At 39.2% G+C, this 18,626-nt stretch overlaps 1 protein-coding gene across 1 annotated transcript in view; it reads right to left on the reverse strand.

Annotated features, from left to right (window-relative positions):
* Positions 1 to 18,626, reverse strand: part of CHST9 (carbohydrate sulfotransferase 9) — a 201,359-nt gene that overhangs the window by 113,885 nt on the left and 68,848 nt on the right. The window contains exon 2 of the mRNA XM_068563451.1: positions 12,942 to 12,980. Coding sequence (XP_068419552.1) covers positions 12,942 to 12,980 — 39 coding nt within the window. The remainder of the gene's footprint in view (positions 1 to 12,941; positions 12,981 to 18,626) is intronic.

Below are 18,626 nucleotides of genomic sequence, written 5' to 3' on the forward strand. Positions count from 1 at the left end.
CACATGGCTGTAGATCTTCCCAAAGCACTACAACCGTGCCTACTTCAGTATGAAGTCCTCCTCTTCTAACCATGCTCCTGCCCCAGAGCTCGCTCTCAGGGACTGACATCTTCAGTCATCCAAATCGGGGGCCTTGGAATTCCTCTCAAATTCCCTCATGCTCACTTGCCATTAATAACCAAGTGCTGTTTATTCTTTCTTCAAACTTTTCTCAAATCCACCCCCTTTCTCCAGCCCCACTGTCACTGCAATAGATGGTCAAGAAGTGTCTTAGCTGGGTAGGTAATAGTGATCTCGAACTTAAGATGTCCAAAATAGGGATCTTCTTTTATCCTCAGTTCCTCACTTTATCACGACAGTCACTTTCTTGTGGTGGTCTGGAACCAAACACTCGATATCTCTGAGGTCTGCCTGTGTTACACTACTTATACAAGTTCTGAAGTCAAATGGTTAAAAAAGATCGAAATTAGTCACATCTTAGCCTTGGTGTTTACATTTCTATCAGCAAATATGAACTAAAAGTTTAATCATATCTGCCATCTTATATGCAAATCTTTTATTTTCACCAACAAAGATATTCCTTTGACACCATCTCATGAGTGGCAATGCTAAATCTGATAACTTACTAGTGGAAAAGAGTATGATCCCTAAGTTACGCTGCACTAGATCCTACTGTGATGATACTGGACACAACAGGGTGGTCTTTGGAGTGAAAAGATTAAAAATGCAAGCTGAGCAGAGGCATCTGCTTGCTTTATCTATTTCTGCCAACAATCACTGCATGTTACTTACAAAGAGGAGATAACGAAATCCATCTTTCAGGCCTTTTGTTTGATCGATTTTTACAATCTCAGTGACCTTGACTACTGCCAAGTTTAAATGCTTCCTGAAAAATTCAGTGAAATTCAGACATTGTGATGACTATAATTAGAATACTAAGAATAGGACATTATTGGTTCCTCAGTGTGAAACCAGGATCTAATCCAGATGTGTTAGGAAGTTGTTATTTAAAGACTTCTGCTATGGAGTGAAAAAGTATTCATTTGATTATCTCTCTTGATTTTCTTCCTCATGTGGAGGAGGAAAATGATTTTTTCTTGTTTTCTTGATAAACACAAGAAAGGTAAATTAAATTCTAGGAATGCATTTACATTTTACCTTAAAAAAAATTCTGTACATTTGCATCAGGTTAAATAAAGAAAGAAGATGCTAACTTTCTAATATATTCAACAATCCAAAACATCATCCTAGGGCTTCCCTGGTGGCGCAGTGGTTGAGAGTCTGCCTGCCAAAGCAGGGGACACGGGTTCGAGCCCTGGTCTGGGAAGATCCCACATGCCGCGGGGCAGCTGGGCCCGTGAGCCACAGCTACTGAGCCTGCACGTCTGGAGCCTGTGCTCCGCAACAAGAGAGGCTGCGATAGTGAGAAGCCCGCACACCGCGATGAAGAGTGGCCCCCACTGGCCGCAACTGGAGAAAGCCCTCGCACAGAAACGAAGACCCAACACAGCCAAAAATATATTAATTAATTAATTAATTTTAAAAAAAAAAGCATCATCCTAAATGATATAGTTGTAACACTTTATGTGTTGGGTATTTTAGGCCCAAAATTATTTTAGCTAAACCACTGTAATGATTTTTTAACATTGTCATTTAATATTTTAAAAAAAAAACCATAGTTACATATGAATTAAGTATGAGTTACATATTTTGAATATGAGGCGGTTTTTTTTTTTTAGTTTATAGTGATGATTCTATAAACACGTTGATTAAGGATATTTCGAATGCTATTGCTTGACTTTCCACAAATGCCCTTATAATTGCTAGGAAGTCGATGCACAACTGTCCCCCTAGCACACAATGAGCACTACTGTTTGTCGCTGCTGAGAAGGCCTGGATACAGCAGACGCTGGGAAGGCATGCACACGCTTGTTCAATAAATGAATGAATAAATGAATGACTTCGCTTCCAAATGGAATTTGGTTGCAGAAATTTATATGCAGAACTAATAAAGTTTGCCTTTTAATTTATGGATAAGAAGTGCTCACGGCTCTGAGTTGGTTACAGATAATTCTCCTTACTTCAAATGTACCATCTAGGATGCTCATACCCTTCTCCCGTGTGTTCCCATTTCTCTGGTTTTCTCTTGTCCTCCCCTTACAATTCCTTCCCACCATTCTCAGGGACTTCTTTCCTCAGGAAACTCACAGGGCCATTTTCTGTGTGTGATGATTTCACAAGGCCACTTGTTCCTTCATTTGTTGAACCAATATTTAATGCTTTCAGGCCCTGCGGGAGGCCCCAGGAACAAAACAGAACCATACAAGCAATTTCTATCTTTGTTTTCAATACATTTTCCCATTTCATTCAAAACCTAGCTCAGAAACCAAGCAAGCAGAACGTAGAACCTGCAAAGACCTCAATCTCTGGACAGACATTCCAGGACAGGACATGTTGCTGATATAAACTCACTCAGTAAGGCCCCAGTGCCATGACAGTGCCTGGTAGATGGAGAGCATTCGATAAAGCAGAGCTTGCTAAATACATTTAGCAGATCATCCAACAAATACATATTCAACACTTACTAGGCACCAGGTGATAAAGCTTTGCTGATAAAAAAGAGATCCAAGTTCCTGGCCCTCAGGGATATCAGAGCCTAGAGCAGCTCTGTCCAATAGAACTTCCAGCAATGAAGAAAATGCTCAGCTCTGCACTGTTCACTGCGGTAGCCCCTGGCCACACGTGGCTACTGAACACCTGCTATGCAGCTAGGACAACTTAGGAACTGAATTTTAAATTTTAATTAATTTAAATTTTAATTTAAAACCAAACCAGTGTAAAACATTTTTCTATTAAACACACCTTGTTGTTTTGGTGGGACTACATTTTTCTTTAACTGTTGTACCACGTACTCTATTAATCTTCATTGCATGTCTGGCAAATGCATAATTTGTAGTATCTCATTTATCATCTTTCATACTGATTGCAGGTTGAAATGATAATGATTTTAATATACTGGGTTAAATAGCATATCATTACATTAATCTCATCTATTTCTTTTTACTTTTTAAACTGTGGCTACTCAAAATTTTAAATTTACATCTGTGGTTTGAATTGTATTTCTATGGGATATGGCTAATCTAGAAGAAAGCAAGAGAGAGGGAACAAAACCAAATAAGCAAGCAAATAACTATGAAATCTAGAGAATCTTACAAATATAATCATTCTTTCTGCCTAAGTTAAAACCTTATAGGATACCATATGATCCAGCAATTTAACTTTTGGGTATATACTCAAAAGAATTGACAGCAGAGTCTCGAAGAGATGTTTGTACCCCCATGTTCACAGCAGCATTATTATTCATAACAGCCAAAAGGTTGAAGCAACCCAAGTGCCTATTGATGGATGAATGTATAAGCAAAATTCAGTATACACGTACAATTGAATATTACTCAGCCTTAAAAGGCAAGAAAATCCTGACACATGCTACAGCATAGATGAACCTTGAGGGCATTATGCTGAGTGAAATAAACCAGTCACAAAAAGACAAATACTGCATAATTCCATTTATATGAGGTACCTAGAGTAGTCAAGTTCATACAGACAGAAAGTAGAAGGGTGGTTGCCAGAGGCTGGGGAAAGGGAAAAATGGGGAGTTGTTAAACAGGTACAGAGTTTGGGTTTTGCAACACGGAAAGAGCTGTGTGGATGGACGGTGGTGATGCTGGCACAACAAGGTGAATGTCCTCAATGCCACTGAACTGCACACTTAAAAATGGTTAAGATGGTAACATTTGTTATGTATATTTATTGCAATTAAAAAAATTTTTAAACCTTATAGGGAAAGTAGCTATGTTACTCCAGTAAGATTGAGTGTATTTCTAGGTATTATGGGGTCAATGAAAAAGATCAAATTTAACAGAGTTCATATTAGCTTATCTGTATGTTCCCACATGAACATTTTAAAATGGCAGGGAAGTCAGCAGATTAGGTGCAAAAATGGACAAAGAAAACAAGAGAAAAATTCATTAAATAAAGTCAGGTTTGAATGTGGCGTTTTGTCTCAAATTATCAATGAAATAGAAAGCTGTGTTTTCAGAGAAGGCTTGGGTGGAATTGCATTTCAGGGATATTTTTGAGGAGGAAAGGACCACATTTGACAGAGAAATACAGATTGTTTCTATGCAGTAAGAAATGTGTTACAGATTTACAGTCATGCTAATAACTCCATGGTGAAGATGTATAAGCAAAGGCAGGCAAGCAAAGATAGATTCAGGAGACATTCTGTGAGGACTCAAACGAGGTAAAGATGCTCAAACAAAGGCATGGGCCATGGTCAGGATCATCGTCTATAAGTGGTTCAAGAAGCCAAGACACTGATGATCATGTGGAACACAGATTAAATATGCTTTCTCGAATCAGTAATGTAGTAATTCGTGTAGTAATCCCTCAGTATGAACGCATGATCAGTTTACTTAGCTGTTTCTGAAGGCATCCCCTGGCTCCGGTCTTCCCTTTCCTGGCTCTCTCTACTTCAGCCAAGGCTCTGCCCCGTTCAGAGTTCCTCCAACTGCCACTCAAGTCATAACCTCACTTCTGGGGTGAGCAGTCTGCAGGTGTTTCTTATTTCCTCCTAGTCTCCTGGCTTCTCTCCTGTCCTACAAATCGTCTTGTTGGGGATTTTCAGTGAGATAATAGGATAATTTATACAATTGATTACTGTATTGCTCAGCTCAAATGACTGCATTCCCTTTAGAAGGTTTTCAGTGACACAGTGTACAAGTATATCATTTACAGTTGATTAAAATGTCTGTGATCATTTCTATGAAAAAAAAAAGTTGGGCGTCTGTTCCTTTGGTTAGAAATACAAGTTCATTGTTTTCTCTGTGGGAAAATCAGGTATGACTTAAGACTCCTTTCACAAGAAAGCCACAGGATCACCTGTATTCTATTTCTGTGGGCATTTTTAATCCTTTGTTAGTACAAGTGCAACTTTTAACTAATCAAAATATGCATTGACCTAGAATGCTCGGGAATGGAGCAAATCAGATCAGACAAAAGTGTAGTTACTATTATATTGACTGATATGCACACCTCGGATGCCCTTTGGTGCAACTTCCACAATAAATTCAAACTAGCATGAGCCTAATTTTGTTGAGAACTGCTTTGGCTTATACTGCCTTAATAAGCTCTATCATATACCTCCTGAAAGTCCATTTTTATTTGAGTTATTTTCCATTTTAATTGGGAATTCCTTGTGGCTTTCTTATAGAATATTTAAGATGAAAGACTGAAGTAATTTTTGGCTAACAAAATTACAAAACTTTTCTTTATTTTATCTCGTGGATAAAAGGAACACTTATATGTTGTTCAAGAATCAACCCAGATAAAAGTTCTTCTTTTTCAGTTTTACAATGAGTCACACTGCTTTAAGGTAAAGTCTATTGTGATGCAGCTAAAAAGAATATTTCTCCTCTACCACCTAAAGAATGTTTCAGGCCTCAATTTTGTGCAAATAAATCCTGTTCTGTGCACCATAACGGCAATCCAAATTAAACATGCGGAGGGAATTTCCAGGAGATGTTTTCATACCTGCACTTTGACCATGTGGGGTGACACGGCAATTTCTCCCACATTAGCTATTTATCGTTTTAGATTTGTTTAGTTTGCATACACATACTGTTTTAAATGCAGTGTTATACAATGAAATTTAAGGGCGTTTTGAATAATGTGACACAGCTGTGCTGTTATTCATTCTCTATCATAAATTCGACTAGCTGGAAAATGAAGTTTGTTTTAAAATAAACTCTTTAGGACTCCTTTTAATGAACAGCCCGTGTGTCCGTCTTCCATTTTGTGGATGGAAAAATGCATCTAAGATAACTTATTTCACTCGCTGACAAATACTGTTCTGAAACCACAAACCCGGAGAAGATTGGTTATTTTTTTAAATAGATTTCATTAGCATAGTTCAGAGAGTCAATGCTTCAGGAAAGCTGTTTAAAAAAGCCAACACCCCAGAGATGGATTGCCTGGGAGGCCGTAGCAGAAGACTGGTAGTTTAGAACCAGAGCATGGATAAATGCGAGACATCGTTTATACCAACCTGGACCATTTGGGTATAGAATGTGAGGAATGAATATTTTACTTATTTTTTCATCAGAGCCCTGGGGCCTGTGTAGGGCTGGATGTGGATCACAGATCTGGGTTCCAGTCTCACCTCTGTTGTTTTTAGCTAACCAAGTGACCTTGGCCAAGTCACATATACTAGGCAGTGGGAAATGCTGAGGCTTTGCTGTCACTCAGACGGAGACCCAGTGCTGTGCTTGTCAGTGTTTAACAACTGGCTCTCCAGGAACAAGCAAACAAATCAACCAACTCTGGTTTGTAACGTTTGTCAATTTCTGTGGTGTAAGTGCTCCCACCACGGCCAGTTGAAGTTACCTACATGACCTCACTGAGCACAGAGCTGGGAAGAGAAAAGCACAAACAGTTCACTCCAGACATCTCCCCAGACAACACAGCCTCAGTGACACTGCCTCAGTGCCATTTCTGGCTCCACCAGTTAACACATGGGGTTAAAGGCAAGTTATTTAACTTCTCTACCTCTCGGTTTTCTAATTTTTAAAATGTTGACCATAAACAAAGTTTACAAGGCCATTTTGAGGGTAAAATGGAAGGCACTGAGCACAGAGCCTGAAATAGCAGGTCTCAGTACACATCGATTCCCTGACATAATGATTCTGTCTCTCTCCCTCCTCCTTTTCACAGGCAAACTCTTCAAAAGAACCAGTTCGTATTTGTTCTCTACTCCCTCACTCAACCCATCGCTATCTGGATTTCACTAATAGAACTCTTAAAAAGTAATTTCTTTATGGTAACCAGCAGATTTTTTTCCCCAACTCCAATGGACATTTCTTAGGTGCTAATTTTATTTGATTGCTCTGTGGCATTTGACATGCTTGACCAATTCCTTCTTCTTCTTTCTGTCTTTTTTCTTCTCTTGGATTCAGAGACAGAGAATCCTGCTGATTCTCACAAGACAACCTAGATCTTTCCTAGGCTGTAGCCTCTGGTTCCTCTCACTGTGTTCTTTGTTCACATTAGGGATTTTCCAAGGACTCATCCCTGCCTCTTTTCTCACACCCCCGTGTCCCTTTGGGCAGCTCGTTCATAACCAGGGCTTCAACTCTTATCCAGGTACCGACTTGAGAGGCAAGCCTGCATCTCAGACCTCTCTCTGGAGCTCCAGGCTTGTAACGCCTGCTGCTTATTTAACATTCTTGACATTTCTGCCTGTATATCTCATAGGTCACACTACAATCAACAAAGATATAACTCAGTTTATCATTTTTCCCACCAGACCTGTCCCTCCTCCTGTGTTCCCTACATAGGATGCACTATTCATCTTATTTCTTAGGCTGGAAACCTAGGAGTCATCCTTCTCTACCTCCCATATCCAATCAAACAGGCCAATTCTATCTTGTAAATATATCTGCATTCATTTCCTTAGCTTCCTCGATAATGACACTGTCTTAGTAAAGACCCCTCAGACCTTCATCCTTTCATTCTTTGATAATTAAAGTGATGTACCACCTGATTTCCCTGCCTTCAGTCAATTCCCCTTCCAATCCACACTTCCTCTGGAGGATTTTTATAAAATGCAAATAGATCATGTAATTCCTTGCCCTTCATTAGCTCCCCACGCCCACGGCATAAAGGCCAAACTCCACAGAAGGGCAAAATGGCCCTTGTTAATTCCGGCTCATGCTTATTTTTCTGGCCACATCTCTTGCCTCTTGTCTATTTATGACTATACTCTATCCTGTCTTACTTAACCACAAACCTTTCCCTCAATAGGCCATGCTTCTTCTTGTCTTTACCTCTCTGGAAAGCCAGCCCTTCCCCTTTTCCTCTAGTGAATTCTAATTCTTTCTTCAAGGATCAGCTCAAGTCTCCCCTCTTCCAAGAACCCTTCTTTGAAATCCTCAGGACACCTAGTACATGATTCTCTAAAAGGCACTCTTCATACTGGGTTATAATCATCTGTATGCATTTGTTTTTCTCCCCCAGAAAGTGAATGAACATTAATGCCATATCTTTTCTTTTTTTTTAAAGATTTATTTTATTGATTGTTTTGATTGATTGATTGCTATGTTGGGTCTTTCGTTTCTGTGCTAGGGCTTTCCCTAGCTGCGGCAAGTGGGGGCCACTCTTCATCGCGGTGCACGGGCCTCTCACCATCGCGGCCTCTCTTGTTGCGGAGCACAGGCTCCAGACGCGCAGGCTCAGCAGTTGTGGCTCACGGGCCCAGTCGCTCCACGGCATGTGGGATCCTCCCAGACCAGGGCTCGAACCCGTGTCCCCTGCATTAGCAGGCAGATTCTCAACCACTGCGCCACCAGGGAAGCCCTTAATGCCATATCTTATTCACCACTGCATCTCCGGTATCAAGCACAAAGCCTGGACTGCAAAAATGTTTAGCAAATTGAATGCATCAACTTCTAAATGCCTCCTCGGATTCCTTCTCTGCCCTCTTTGTGGTGCTAAATGCGATGGAATCATGACAAGAGTTGTTTTTTTTTTTTAATTGAGATATAATTGACATGTAATATTATATTAATTTTAAGTGTACAACATGATTCAATATTTGTATATATCACAAAATGATCATCACAGTAAGTCTAGTTAACATTTGTCACTGCACATGGTTACAAACTTTCTTTTTTTCTTGTGATGAGAACTTTTAAGATCTACTTTCTTAGCAACCTTCAGATATGTTATATAGTATTATTAAGTGACAAGAGCTTTTGTAAGCTATGAACAAGTTAGGATGGTATGCATTTTCAACCTTGATTCTAACTGGAATAATGATTTTCAAAGTGAGAATAAAACATGTAGAATATTAAAAAATATTAAAATCCAAGAAATGATAGACTTTTCAAGAATGATAGTTTACTTAAACATATTTGTTGCAACACAACCTGCCTGCTAACTTCATGTTTACTGTTGGTCACCAGTAATGAAGACAATGACAAATTAGGTCTTCTCATGTTTATTTTTGAGGGTTTTTTGAGGTGTAAGAACTGTGGCAAAAAGTATTACAAAATAGTAACAGCACAGATGAAAATCACACTAGATACGCATCCACTTGAAAATTTGCGTTCAATAAATGAGTAACGTGTAAGAAAATGAACATGCTATTCCCGCACAGATGGAAGGATTTATTCAGTACCTAACTTTTAAAAAACCTGAATGACTGCATGTTCAATGTGTGTTTAAAAGTTTTAAAATGGAGGTGCTATTTCTGTTTTAGAACATTTCACAGAAGCGAAAAGCCCAGTCAAAGAGTAAGTAGCAAGATCTAAACTTGCAAAGCAGATGTTCTACCATTTGCTGAATTTCCAATCATAAATTCCACCTTTTAAGTTGAGAAAAAAATAGCACTGTTCTTTTTACCGGTTACTTTTTGCAAATTATGCAAATGAAAAAAACATCTTGAATTTTAGGGATGTTCCAATGTCATAAATGAAAAGAAGCCAAATTCATTTTGAAGCACTCATTATCATCTCTACTGATGACTCCATTCTCTGGTCCACTATGGCTATTCTTTACTTAATACTTAACTGGACTTGAACGTGTTCTCCTTTTTGGAAAAATTGGAACAATATATATTTCACAGATGGCGTCTGTATAGCCTACCCTAGTAAGCCCTCTAATTTATCTTTTTCTAAATAATAATTTATGGAGCACCTTTCTCTGTGTGAATTCTTTGTATTTTTTGCTGTGTTGCTTTTTAAAGAGCAAGAATTCCTTGACCTCAAAAGGGATTTTTCTCCTAATAAGATAAAAACACTTCAAACTCAATAAAGGTCTTAGGTAGAAATCTATGGAATATAGCTGTTTTTTTTTTTTTCTTCTATTTTTCTGGTGAGGACATTGGGTCCTTAAACTAATCAAGGGCGAATAGATAATTGACGATATCAGGAACATGACTCCTAACATTTGTCTATTTACCATTACACCACCACATATTTTTAATATTCTTTACCAACCCAAATAGCCAAATTGAGCTTTGATGTTGCTGGCCATGTTTTATGAATTTGACATGGGCTTCCAAATCCAGTGTCAGGAGGCATATGCTTTGAATTATTTTTCAAAAATGGCTAAGCTTACCATAGCTTTTCAAAAATGATATCAGGTTATACATATTCTCTTGTGGCTCATTCCTGGCTTATTGAAAAACAGCATTATACTTGAAATGACAGCTGGGGTTGCAGTCAGGGTGCAAACAACAACTTTTTCCCCCAAAGAAGCTAAATATCCTATAGAACAATTTTATTTTACAGTCTTAGCCCTATTAGCTATATGCTCTACTCAGCATATATTAGCTATATATTAGCTAATATATTAGCTATATATTAGCATATATTAGCTATATATTCATACTCAGTCTAAACTGATTTAGCTAAGTTTTGGAACATGATTCATTCAGTTATATAATGTGAGCCATTTAGAAGGCTTTATTTTGTGTTGATCCGTACACACACAGTAGAACCATTTCAATAAAGTAATAATGGTAAGTAGAATCATAGACATAAAATTGGAAAGAACTTTAGGAATGATTCAGCCAAACTCTTCATGAATCTCTTATCAACATCCCTTGCAGGTGATGGCAGTTTTACTCACAGTTTTACTCACACAGTTTTACTCACACAATCTGTACAGTTTTACTCTGTACAGTTTTACTCACACAATCTCATTCTTTCCAGTCCTGGAGAGGTTTCCTTGTTAGAAAGTTATTTATTTTTCTGAGTAAAAACTTACCTCTGTAACTTTCATCTTAGTGCAAGATTCTTTAAATGAAGAATTAACCAACTTTACCTACCCAAAAAGTGAGGGTCCTGGAAGTCCCTATTTTAATGGGGAATTTTTTTTTTTGTCTACAATATTTTCCTTCTAAATTCTTTCTTCCATACTGGGAGATAGACCCAATATAAGCAAAAGGGTGTGGGGTGTATTGTCTAATACAGCAGGCAGGACATAGAATCTGAGCAGAATGAACAACAAATGATATAAAGAAGTCCAGGCAGGAAGTGAGAAGCAGGGATGCCCATGATGTTCCTGGTATCTCAGGCACATGCTTTATAAAGAGGCAGACATTCATTCTAGCACCACAAATTGAACATGGTGATCCTTAGGACCACATTGGCAAAGGTTATGTCTCAATTTTGAAAACTCAGACTATCTTTACAAATGTAGATTTCCTGAGGGCAGGATTTGTGTTCTTTGAAATGAGGAGCCAAAAACATTTCCCCAATAATTTGAGCTCTGTCCATTAGTTCTCCTTGACTTCACTTTCTCATAGAAATGGGACACATTGACGAGCTGTGAATCAGTTGGGGAAAATTAGCTCCATTAATAAAGGGAGTTTCCTCAGAACCCTGGTGATTAGTGTTTCCCATTGCCTTAAAAAGATTTTCCAACTGTTGAAAAATATTTTATTAAACAAGAAACCTAATACAGTATCAAACTGACTAGCACTTTGATTTAAAAAGAAAGCTTAGGAATGAGGGACACTGGGAAGAATAAGGAATGAAGAAATCTTAGTCCTTTTCCTGCCTCTCTAGTCCTTTGTGTCACCTTGGTCACACAGCATATTAGAATCTATGAGCATGGAGGGAACTTAAAGAGGCATCTGGTTTAACACTTTGGCCAGTTTAGCTTTCTTCCCAACTATAAAGTTTCTTTAAGCCCATACCTACAGGATCATAGCAATAGCGTTTCAGAAACAGTATAAATAATTTCCCCCCAAGGATCAATAATAGAGGTAAGCACAGCTGTGAGGACACCAGATACTTTCTTGCCTTCACATTTTTTTTGGTATTCATGATCAGGTTTTAAAAGAGCCAAAAGGAGAATGCAAACAATAACATCTAAGAGGGAAATCATGCAGGTAGTAAGTTGCCCAGTTGTCTGAGATGAATGCTAAGGTTGGGAAGGAGAAAAGAGACAGGGGCTTAGGTTGTTTATACATTTTTTGATTAACACAGATTTTGGTCTTCTGTTGACTTCACTGTTTGGAAACACACATAATACATTGTTACCAGACTAAAAAAATGAAAAAAGACAGTGTTTGGGAGTGATGTATCTTTATGTTGGGCGCTCTCACATATCATAAAATAGTGGGTTGGTGAAGACTTCGGAAGGGTGGTGGGCATAGGTGTATATGCCAAATTAGAATTCTCTACAAATATTGACAATTTTAGGGCATTGGGAGCTGGAAGATTGCCCTTATGCAAAGATTTAATTGGTAAATTTATTTTACCTTATGACTTTAAGCCAAAAGCCAAGTGATGAAAATATGGAAATGTAAAGACTCATTTTTATATTAGATAGCAAATATTGGCTCCTACTATGTGCAACGGCATTGTGCCAAAGCATCACTCACTTCTGAATATATATTAGGATTTAGAAGTGGAATGTTTTTAAAATTTCTCCAAAATGTAAAGATTCTTCTAGGTTAAGTAGTTGACACTGTCCTGAAAAACATCAGCTACACAAATGGGTTTAAGAAAAATAATCGAGATTCATAGGTATTTGGGAAGATGAAATAGTTGTCAACTATTACAACCTTCATATTTTGAAATCAGTGCTTGCAACACTTACCTTTTAAATGGATAATCATGGAAAAATTAAATAACAGGCCATCTTATTTTTGTTTGAATAGAAAGATAGGATGAAAAGGACATGACTGATGTGGAAGTGAAAAAGCTAAATGCATTCATTTATTTTAATTAATTTAAAATCAGTCAAGTCTAGGATTATAAACTATTACATTTTTAGGTGAGTTTTTGAATACTACATTGCACATAGATTTTTTTTTCAAGGTGGAAGTAAAAACACGACATAAAGCTGAGGCCAATTAGTCAACATCTTACCTGAAGCTGCTCTTTGTTCTCTTTTCTGCTCCACTCGCCCTGAAATAAGAAGTGGCAGATCAGTTGCAATGTGCAGCCATGAGAATATGATGTAACTAAGACGAAAGCCCAGTTTATGGTAATTTCCAGACACAGTCACTAGGTCAGCCGTGTCCAACATTCTTCTAGAGATGACTGGGCATAGAGGAAAAGGGTGAAGAATATTCTCAAATCAATTTACGAAAGTCAAAAATTAATGAGTATGCATTAAACATGCTTCTGGGTTTAAAAAATCTTGTTAGTAAGAGCCATTTACTCAACAATAAACCTACAAGGTGCAAATCCCCATAGAACAAACTGTTCTACATGGGGGTAAACACCTGACTAAGATAAGACCATGGCCTCTTACAACCTACTTGGGAAGATAAAGGACAGACAATATAACATGAAATGAGATGTGTCCCCAAAGGGTATAAATGTTTAAAGATATGAGAGGATGAAATGATTATTTTAAGAAATAAAAGAGTGTCCATGAAGTTACGGAGAAAGTAGTATTTGATTTGGACCTTGAGAGATACGTGTGATTTGGGGAATTTGAAAAGGGGAGAGGATTGATTCTTGGCAAAAGAAACAGTAATGGGCTATGCAGGACAAGGCTATTTGAGCAAGAAGGGTCATGTTTAGGGCTTGCTTTAAAAACTTGAATGAGAGTAGCTTTCCATAGGAGGACGTATCCTAGAGCAGCGGTCCCCAACCTTTTTGGCACCAGGGACCGGTTTTGTGGAAGACAATTTTTCCACGGACGGGGGAGGGGAGGGATGGTTCAGGCAGTAATGCGAGCGATGGGGAGCGATGGGGAGCAGCAGGTGAAGCCTTGCTCGCTCGCCCACCGCTCACCTCCTGCGGCCTGGTTCCGAAGGTATGCGTCCAGGGAGTTGGGGACCCCTGTCCCAGAGGTTGGGCAAGAGGTAATTGGTTGAGTATGAAAGTGGGAGCAGAGAGGAGGGAAGTGAGGGGTGTAGGAGACGGTGGGAAGGCAGAACCTATAGGGCCCAGGAGTTTACAAAATGTGAAGTGCAAGGGAAAAGGAAAGGTCAAGATGAATGGCTGCTAGTTGACTTTGGGTGTGGTGATGCAATTTGGGGAAATGGTAAAATAGGGTGGGAGCATGGGAATGATGAGTTCAGTTTTAGACTTAATGAGTTTGAAGTGCTACCAGGAGATGGAGTTCGGGAGAGAGATGAAAACTGAAATTATAGATGCAGAAAATGTCCATCTTGAGAAGATGGCTGGAGCTGAGGGGGGAAATGGAAACATAAAGACAGACAGAACAGAGGGCTGGGCTGAAGACAGTGACCAAGAAAACAAAAATTCTACTCTTGTTTTGTGATGAAGGACGATGAGAAGACAGAAGGAGAAGCAGACCTCCACGGAGATCAAAAGAGCACAAAGGCATGTACCATAAATAAAGTTTTAAGAAGTATCAGGGGTGCCAACGGCATCCGATACCGCTGAGTTCACGCGGTTGTTGCTAGACTATGAGAGAGAAGTTTTAGCAGAGAGGGGATAGTAAGAGGCTGTGAGGGTCTGAAGAGTAGTGGGCAATGAGGAAGATGAGGCTGAGGCGGAAATGACTTGTTCACGACATTTGCCAGCACAAACATGAATGAGATGAGGTAACAGTCTGGGCAGGAGTTCAGTCAGGGTTTCTGGGACACTTCAGCATGTTTACAGGCTTAGATCGGAAACGTTGCACCAGGGCAGTGGTGTGTGTAAACACCACAGTTGAGGTGAGAGCCTTGGTTTTGTGATGAGTAAATGAGGGCCACCCTTCCAGCCATCACCTTCTTGTCATTTATCAACTTGTCACAGATGGAGCTAGTTACTGAGAGTTTATGGAAGCTGCATGTAAACTTTAAGTTTTTCTACCAGCCCTTCGTGTCTTTTAAAATCCTAGACTGTAAGGTGGAAAACGTATAATCCTTCCCTTGTGCAGCTGCCCAAAGTGTAGAATTCATTTAACTGGCATCTTGATTAATCTCACATTCTATTCATTTGGGTGATTTCCAGAGGACTTGTTTGATGCAATTTATTTCAATGATACAAACAGATAAATGGCATGAATGGTCCATTTAAAGGTTTCATTCATTACCAAGTATGATGGGGTACCTCCTCATTGAAGATTTTTATTGGGCAAGCCACTATGTACCTTTGATTATAAATTTTTATATACTAGGGGCCTCAAACACTTTCATGAATTTTAAAAAATGTTATTCAAGTCCTGAATTATTTAAAAAAATTATTAAAAAGATGTTTAAAAAACCCCATCTTTTTGGAGAGTCTTTAACGTGTATAAGAATGCATCATAAATCCTTAAAGTTGACAATGAATGTATTGAAGATTAATAACAGGGTGTGGTAGCCAGTCTCCAAGGTGACCCCAATGGTCCTCGTCTTCCCTCCTCCTGGCATTTGTATCCTTGTGTTGTCTGCTCCCACACTGAATTAGACTGACTTGTGTAACCAGCAGGATTTTGCAGAAATAATCAAGTGTGACTTCCAAGGTTGGGCCTCAAAAAACATTGTGGCTTCCATTTTGTTGTCTCTCAGAGTACTTCCTCTGAGGGAAGCCAGATAACATGTTACGAGGACACCCAAGCAGTCCAAAGGAGAGACCCACGTGGCAAGGAACTGAGGCCTCCTGTCAACAGCCAATGAGGAACTGAGGCCTCTAGTCAACAGCCAATGGGAAATTGAGGCCTCCGTCAACAGTCAAAGAGGAATGAGGCCTCCTGTCAACAGCCAATGAGGAACTGAGGCCTCTAGTCAACAGCCAATGGGAAATTGAGGCCTCCATCAATAGACAAAGAGGAACTGAGGCCTCCTGTCAACAGCCAATGAGGAACTGAGGCCTCTAGTCAACAGCCAATGGGGAATTGAGGCCTCTGTCAACAGCCAAAGAGGAACTGAGACCTCCTGCCAGCAGTCAGCATCAACTTGCCCGCACATGAGCAGCCCATTTTCTAACCTCACTCAAACCTTCACATGGCCGCAGCTCTGGCTGTCTCCTTGACTGCAACTTCCTGCGAGACCCTGACCCAGAACAACCCAATCAGCCACTCCAGAGTTCCCCACAGAAACTGTGTGACGTGATAAATGTTTACTGTTGTTTTCAGCTGCTAAGTTTTGGGTAAATTGTTATACAGTATTACATAATTAATACTTATGGGATAATTTTATTATGAAAGTTTGCGTTAATTTACTACTTAATAGAATATACCTACAGTGATGTTAGTTGTGGCAGATCAATCAGTCACCCTGACTTTCTCATCTGTAGGGTGGAGATCAGAGCCTGCTTATCCCGAATGTTGTGAGGATTAAATAAGTCCATATGCAGAGCCAGCAAGAAATGGAGGAAACTAACACAAAATACTGGGGTTCGAGGTTTCAGAAGGGAGCCTGGAAGGCATTGATGATAATGTTTTTTCACTGAGATCTCAAACAGTTCCCTGCCCTTGTGTTATATGAAAGGGCTCTGTAAAACTGTGGAATGCTGTATAAATCTTCTGCATTAGTTTTATTATGCTATTAGTTCTGTTATAGGAATCACTTAGATTTCTATTCTTAGTTACGTATAGTAAACTTCAAATGAGAAAAATAAAAACTGGATAAATAAGACAATCTTATATTGATCAAGAGACACAGAGATTGCACTGCTTAACTGGAGATAACCCTCTAGATTTCTGTTTTGGTCTCTTTATCTTGCTCTGTATGGGTGATCTTATCTCTCAGTGTTCACCTTCACAGAAAGAGATGATGTGAGACCTACATCTCCAGCTCCAAAATCTACCTAGGTGTTAGGTCTACTGGAAATCTCTATCTGTATTTTCTACTTCACAACGCAAGTCCTCAACTTAAACCATTCATTATATTCCCCTCCCAAACTGCGTATCTTTAGTGCTATCCTCCTATCTGCTCAGGCACCCAAACATGAAACCTAAGAACCATCAGCTCCTCCCTTTCAGTCAACCTCAGACCACTACATTCTCTCTCCACAGGGCCTTTCAGATCTAACCTCTCCTTTCTCATTGCCATTGTCCTGTTTCATAAACTTGATATTTCTTCCTGGGGTTATTTTCTACAGGCTCCTTACTGATTTCTTTGGTTTTAGCGATCGTTTTTCCATCCTTGCAGTCTGATCTCTATTAAAGATGAAAATACACATTCTCTAATATGAAACTGATGACCCTGGAAGATTTGGCCATGACCTACCTTCTGCTACCATCCCTGAAGCACCATACGGAACACTTACCAACTATGTCAGGAATTGTACCTCCCCCTCCAACTCCCTGTGCATGATGTTTCTGCTTCCTGGAATGTCCTGTCATGTCCTTTGGGCCTATCGAAACTCTATTCATCCTTCAGAGCTGAGCTCAGATGCTGGCCCTTCGGTGAAGCCTTCGGCTTTGTGCCACCTCCCCCGACGGTCCACTCCCGGCAGAATTAATCATCCTTCTTTCTATGCTCCTTTAGTCCTTTATTTGTACCTTTGCTACAGCACTAACTCCAGTGTTTGGTTTATAATCAATTGCGTGTTTATTTCCCCAGCTGGACTGTGGCCTCCTTTAGGGCAAGGGGTGTATCCTATGCCTCTCGGTCTCCTCAAGCCTCACAGTGCCTGGAACACAAATGCTTGGGATTAAGTGGACACAGGGAGAGTTATGTATCATTCCAACCCTCCTTCAAATGCTAAAGAACATGAAAGCTATTTTAGTGCTGTTAACATTGAGCCAAGTACAACCAAGAACAGAGCTTTTACCAAGTATTTACATTACAACGGACAACCTAGAAAGCTATTATATTAGAAAAGTGGGTGATAAAATAACAGAGGCTATCAGAATAATGAACACACATTTTGCTCTAGTTGTGCTTTATTGTAACACAGATTCTACTTTAAGAACAAAGCACTAAAGAATGGTTTGCATCTTACTTCTCTTTAAGCCTGGAGGTAGCACTCCACCTGCGAGGAAACAAAATGGACTATAATTTCATAAAACTGGAATTTGCAGGGTCCAACTTTTCTTCTGAGAAAATGTATTTAGTTGAACATTAAAATTCCACATCTCATGACTACTTATTTATATAAACTGAGTCTTGACATTTTTAAAAGCTATTTTAGACTTGGGGTTGATATGGTTTCATGGAGAAACATTAAATATATATCCACTTATAGCACATTTCAGTATTTCAGTACGGAAGTAGTCCCTTAATCGAAGTGATTGTTTCTGATCTTTTAAGACCACAGGCACGTAAACGGCAATCCAAGATGTCTCACCAATAATGAGCAAGGTGTTTGTACCGCAACTCAGTATCTTATGTCACTTCTAATGAAAAGAAAATTTTGTGCACACATATATATGTATTTACGTGTATACATATATACAAATAGTGGGTATACACATATGTGTGTGTAAATATATGCATATATACATACATATAATGCATTACGTATATGTACATGTGATATATATCTTGTAATTTTACAATCAGACATAGTCTAATCTCCAAAATATACTCTCTCTTCTACCTGCTTCCATCATTGTGTAATAAAGTGTGTCATGGAATCTTATCAAGCTTCCCTCACTGCACTACCAATTTCTCAGTGCCAATTCTGAGTGTGCATTCGGTCACAGGCATTTTATCTGCC

The sequence above is a fragment of the Eschrichtius robustus genome, chromosome 14, assembly GCF_028021215.1.
Source record: "Eschrichtius robustus isolate mEscRob2 chromosome 14, mEscRob2.pri, whole genome shotgun sequence".
NCBI lineage: Eukaryota > Metazoa > Chordata > Mammalia > Artiodactyla > Eschrichtiidae > Eschrichtius > Eschrichtius robustus.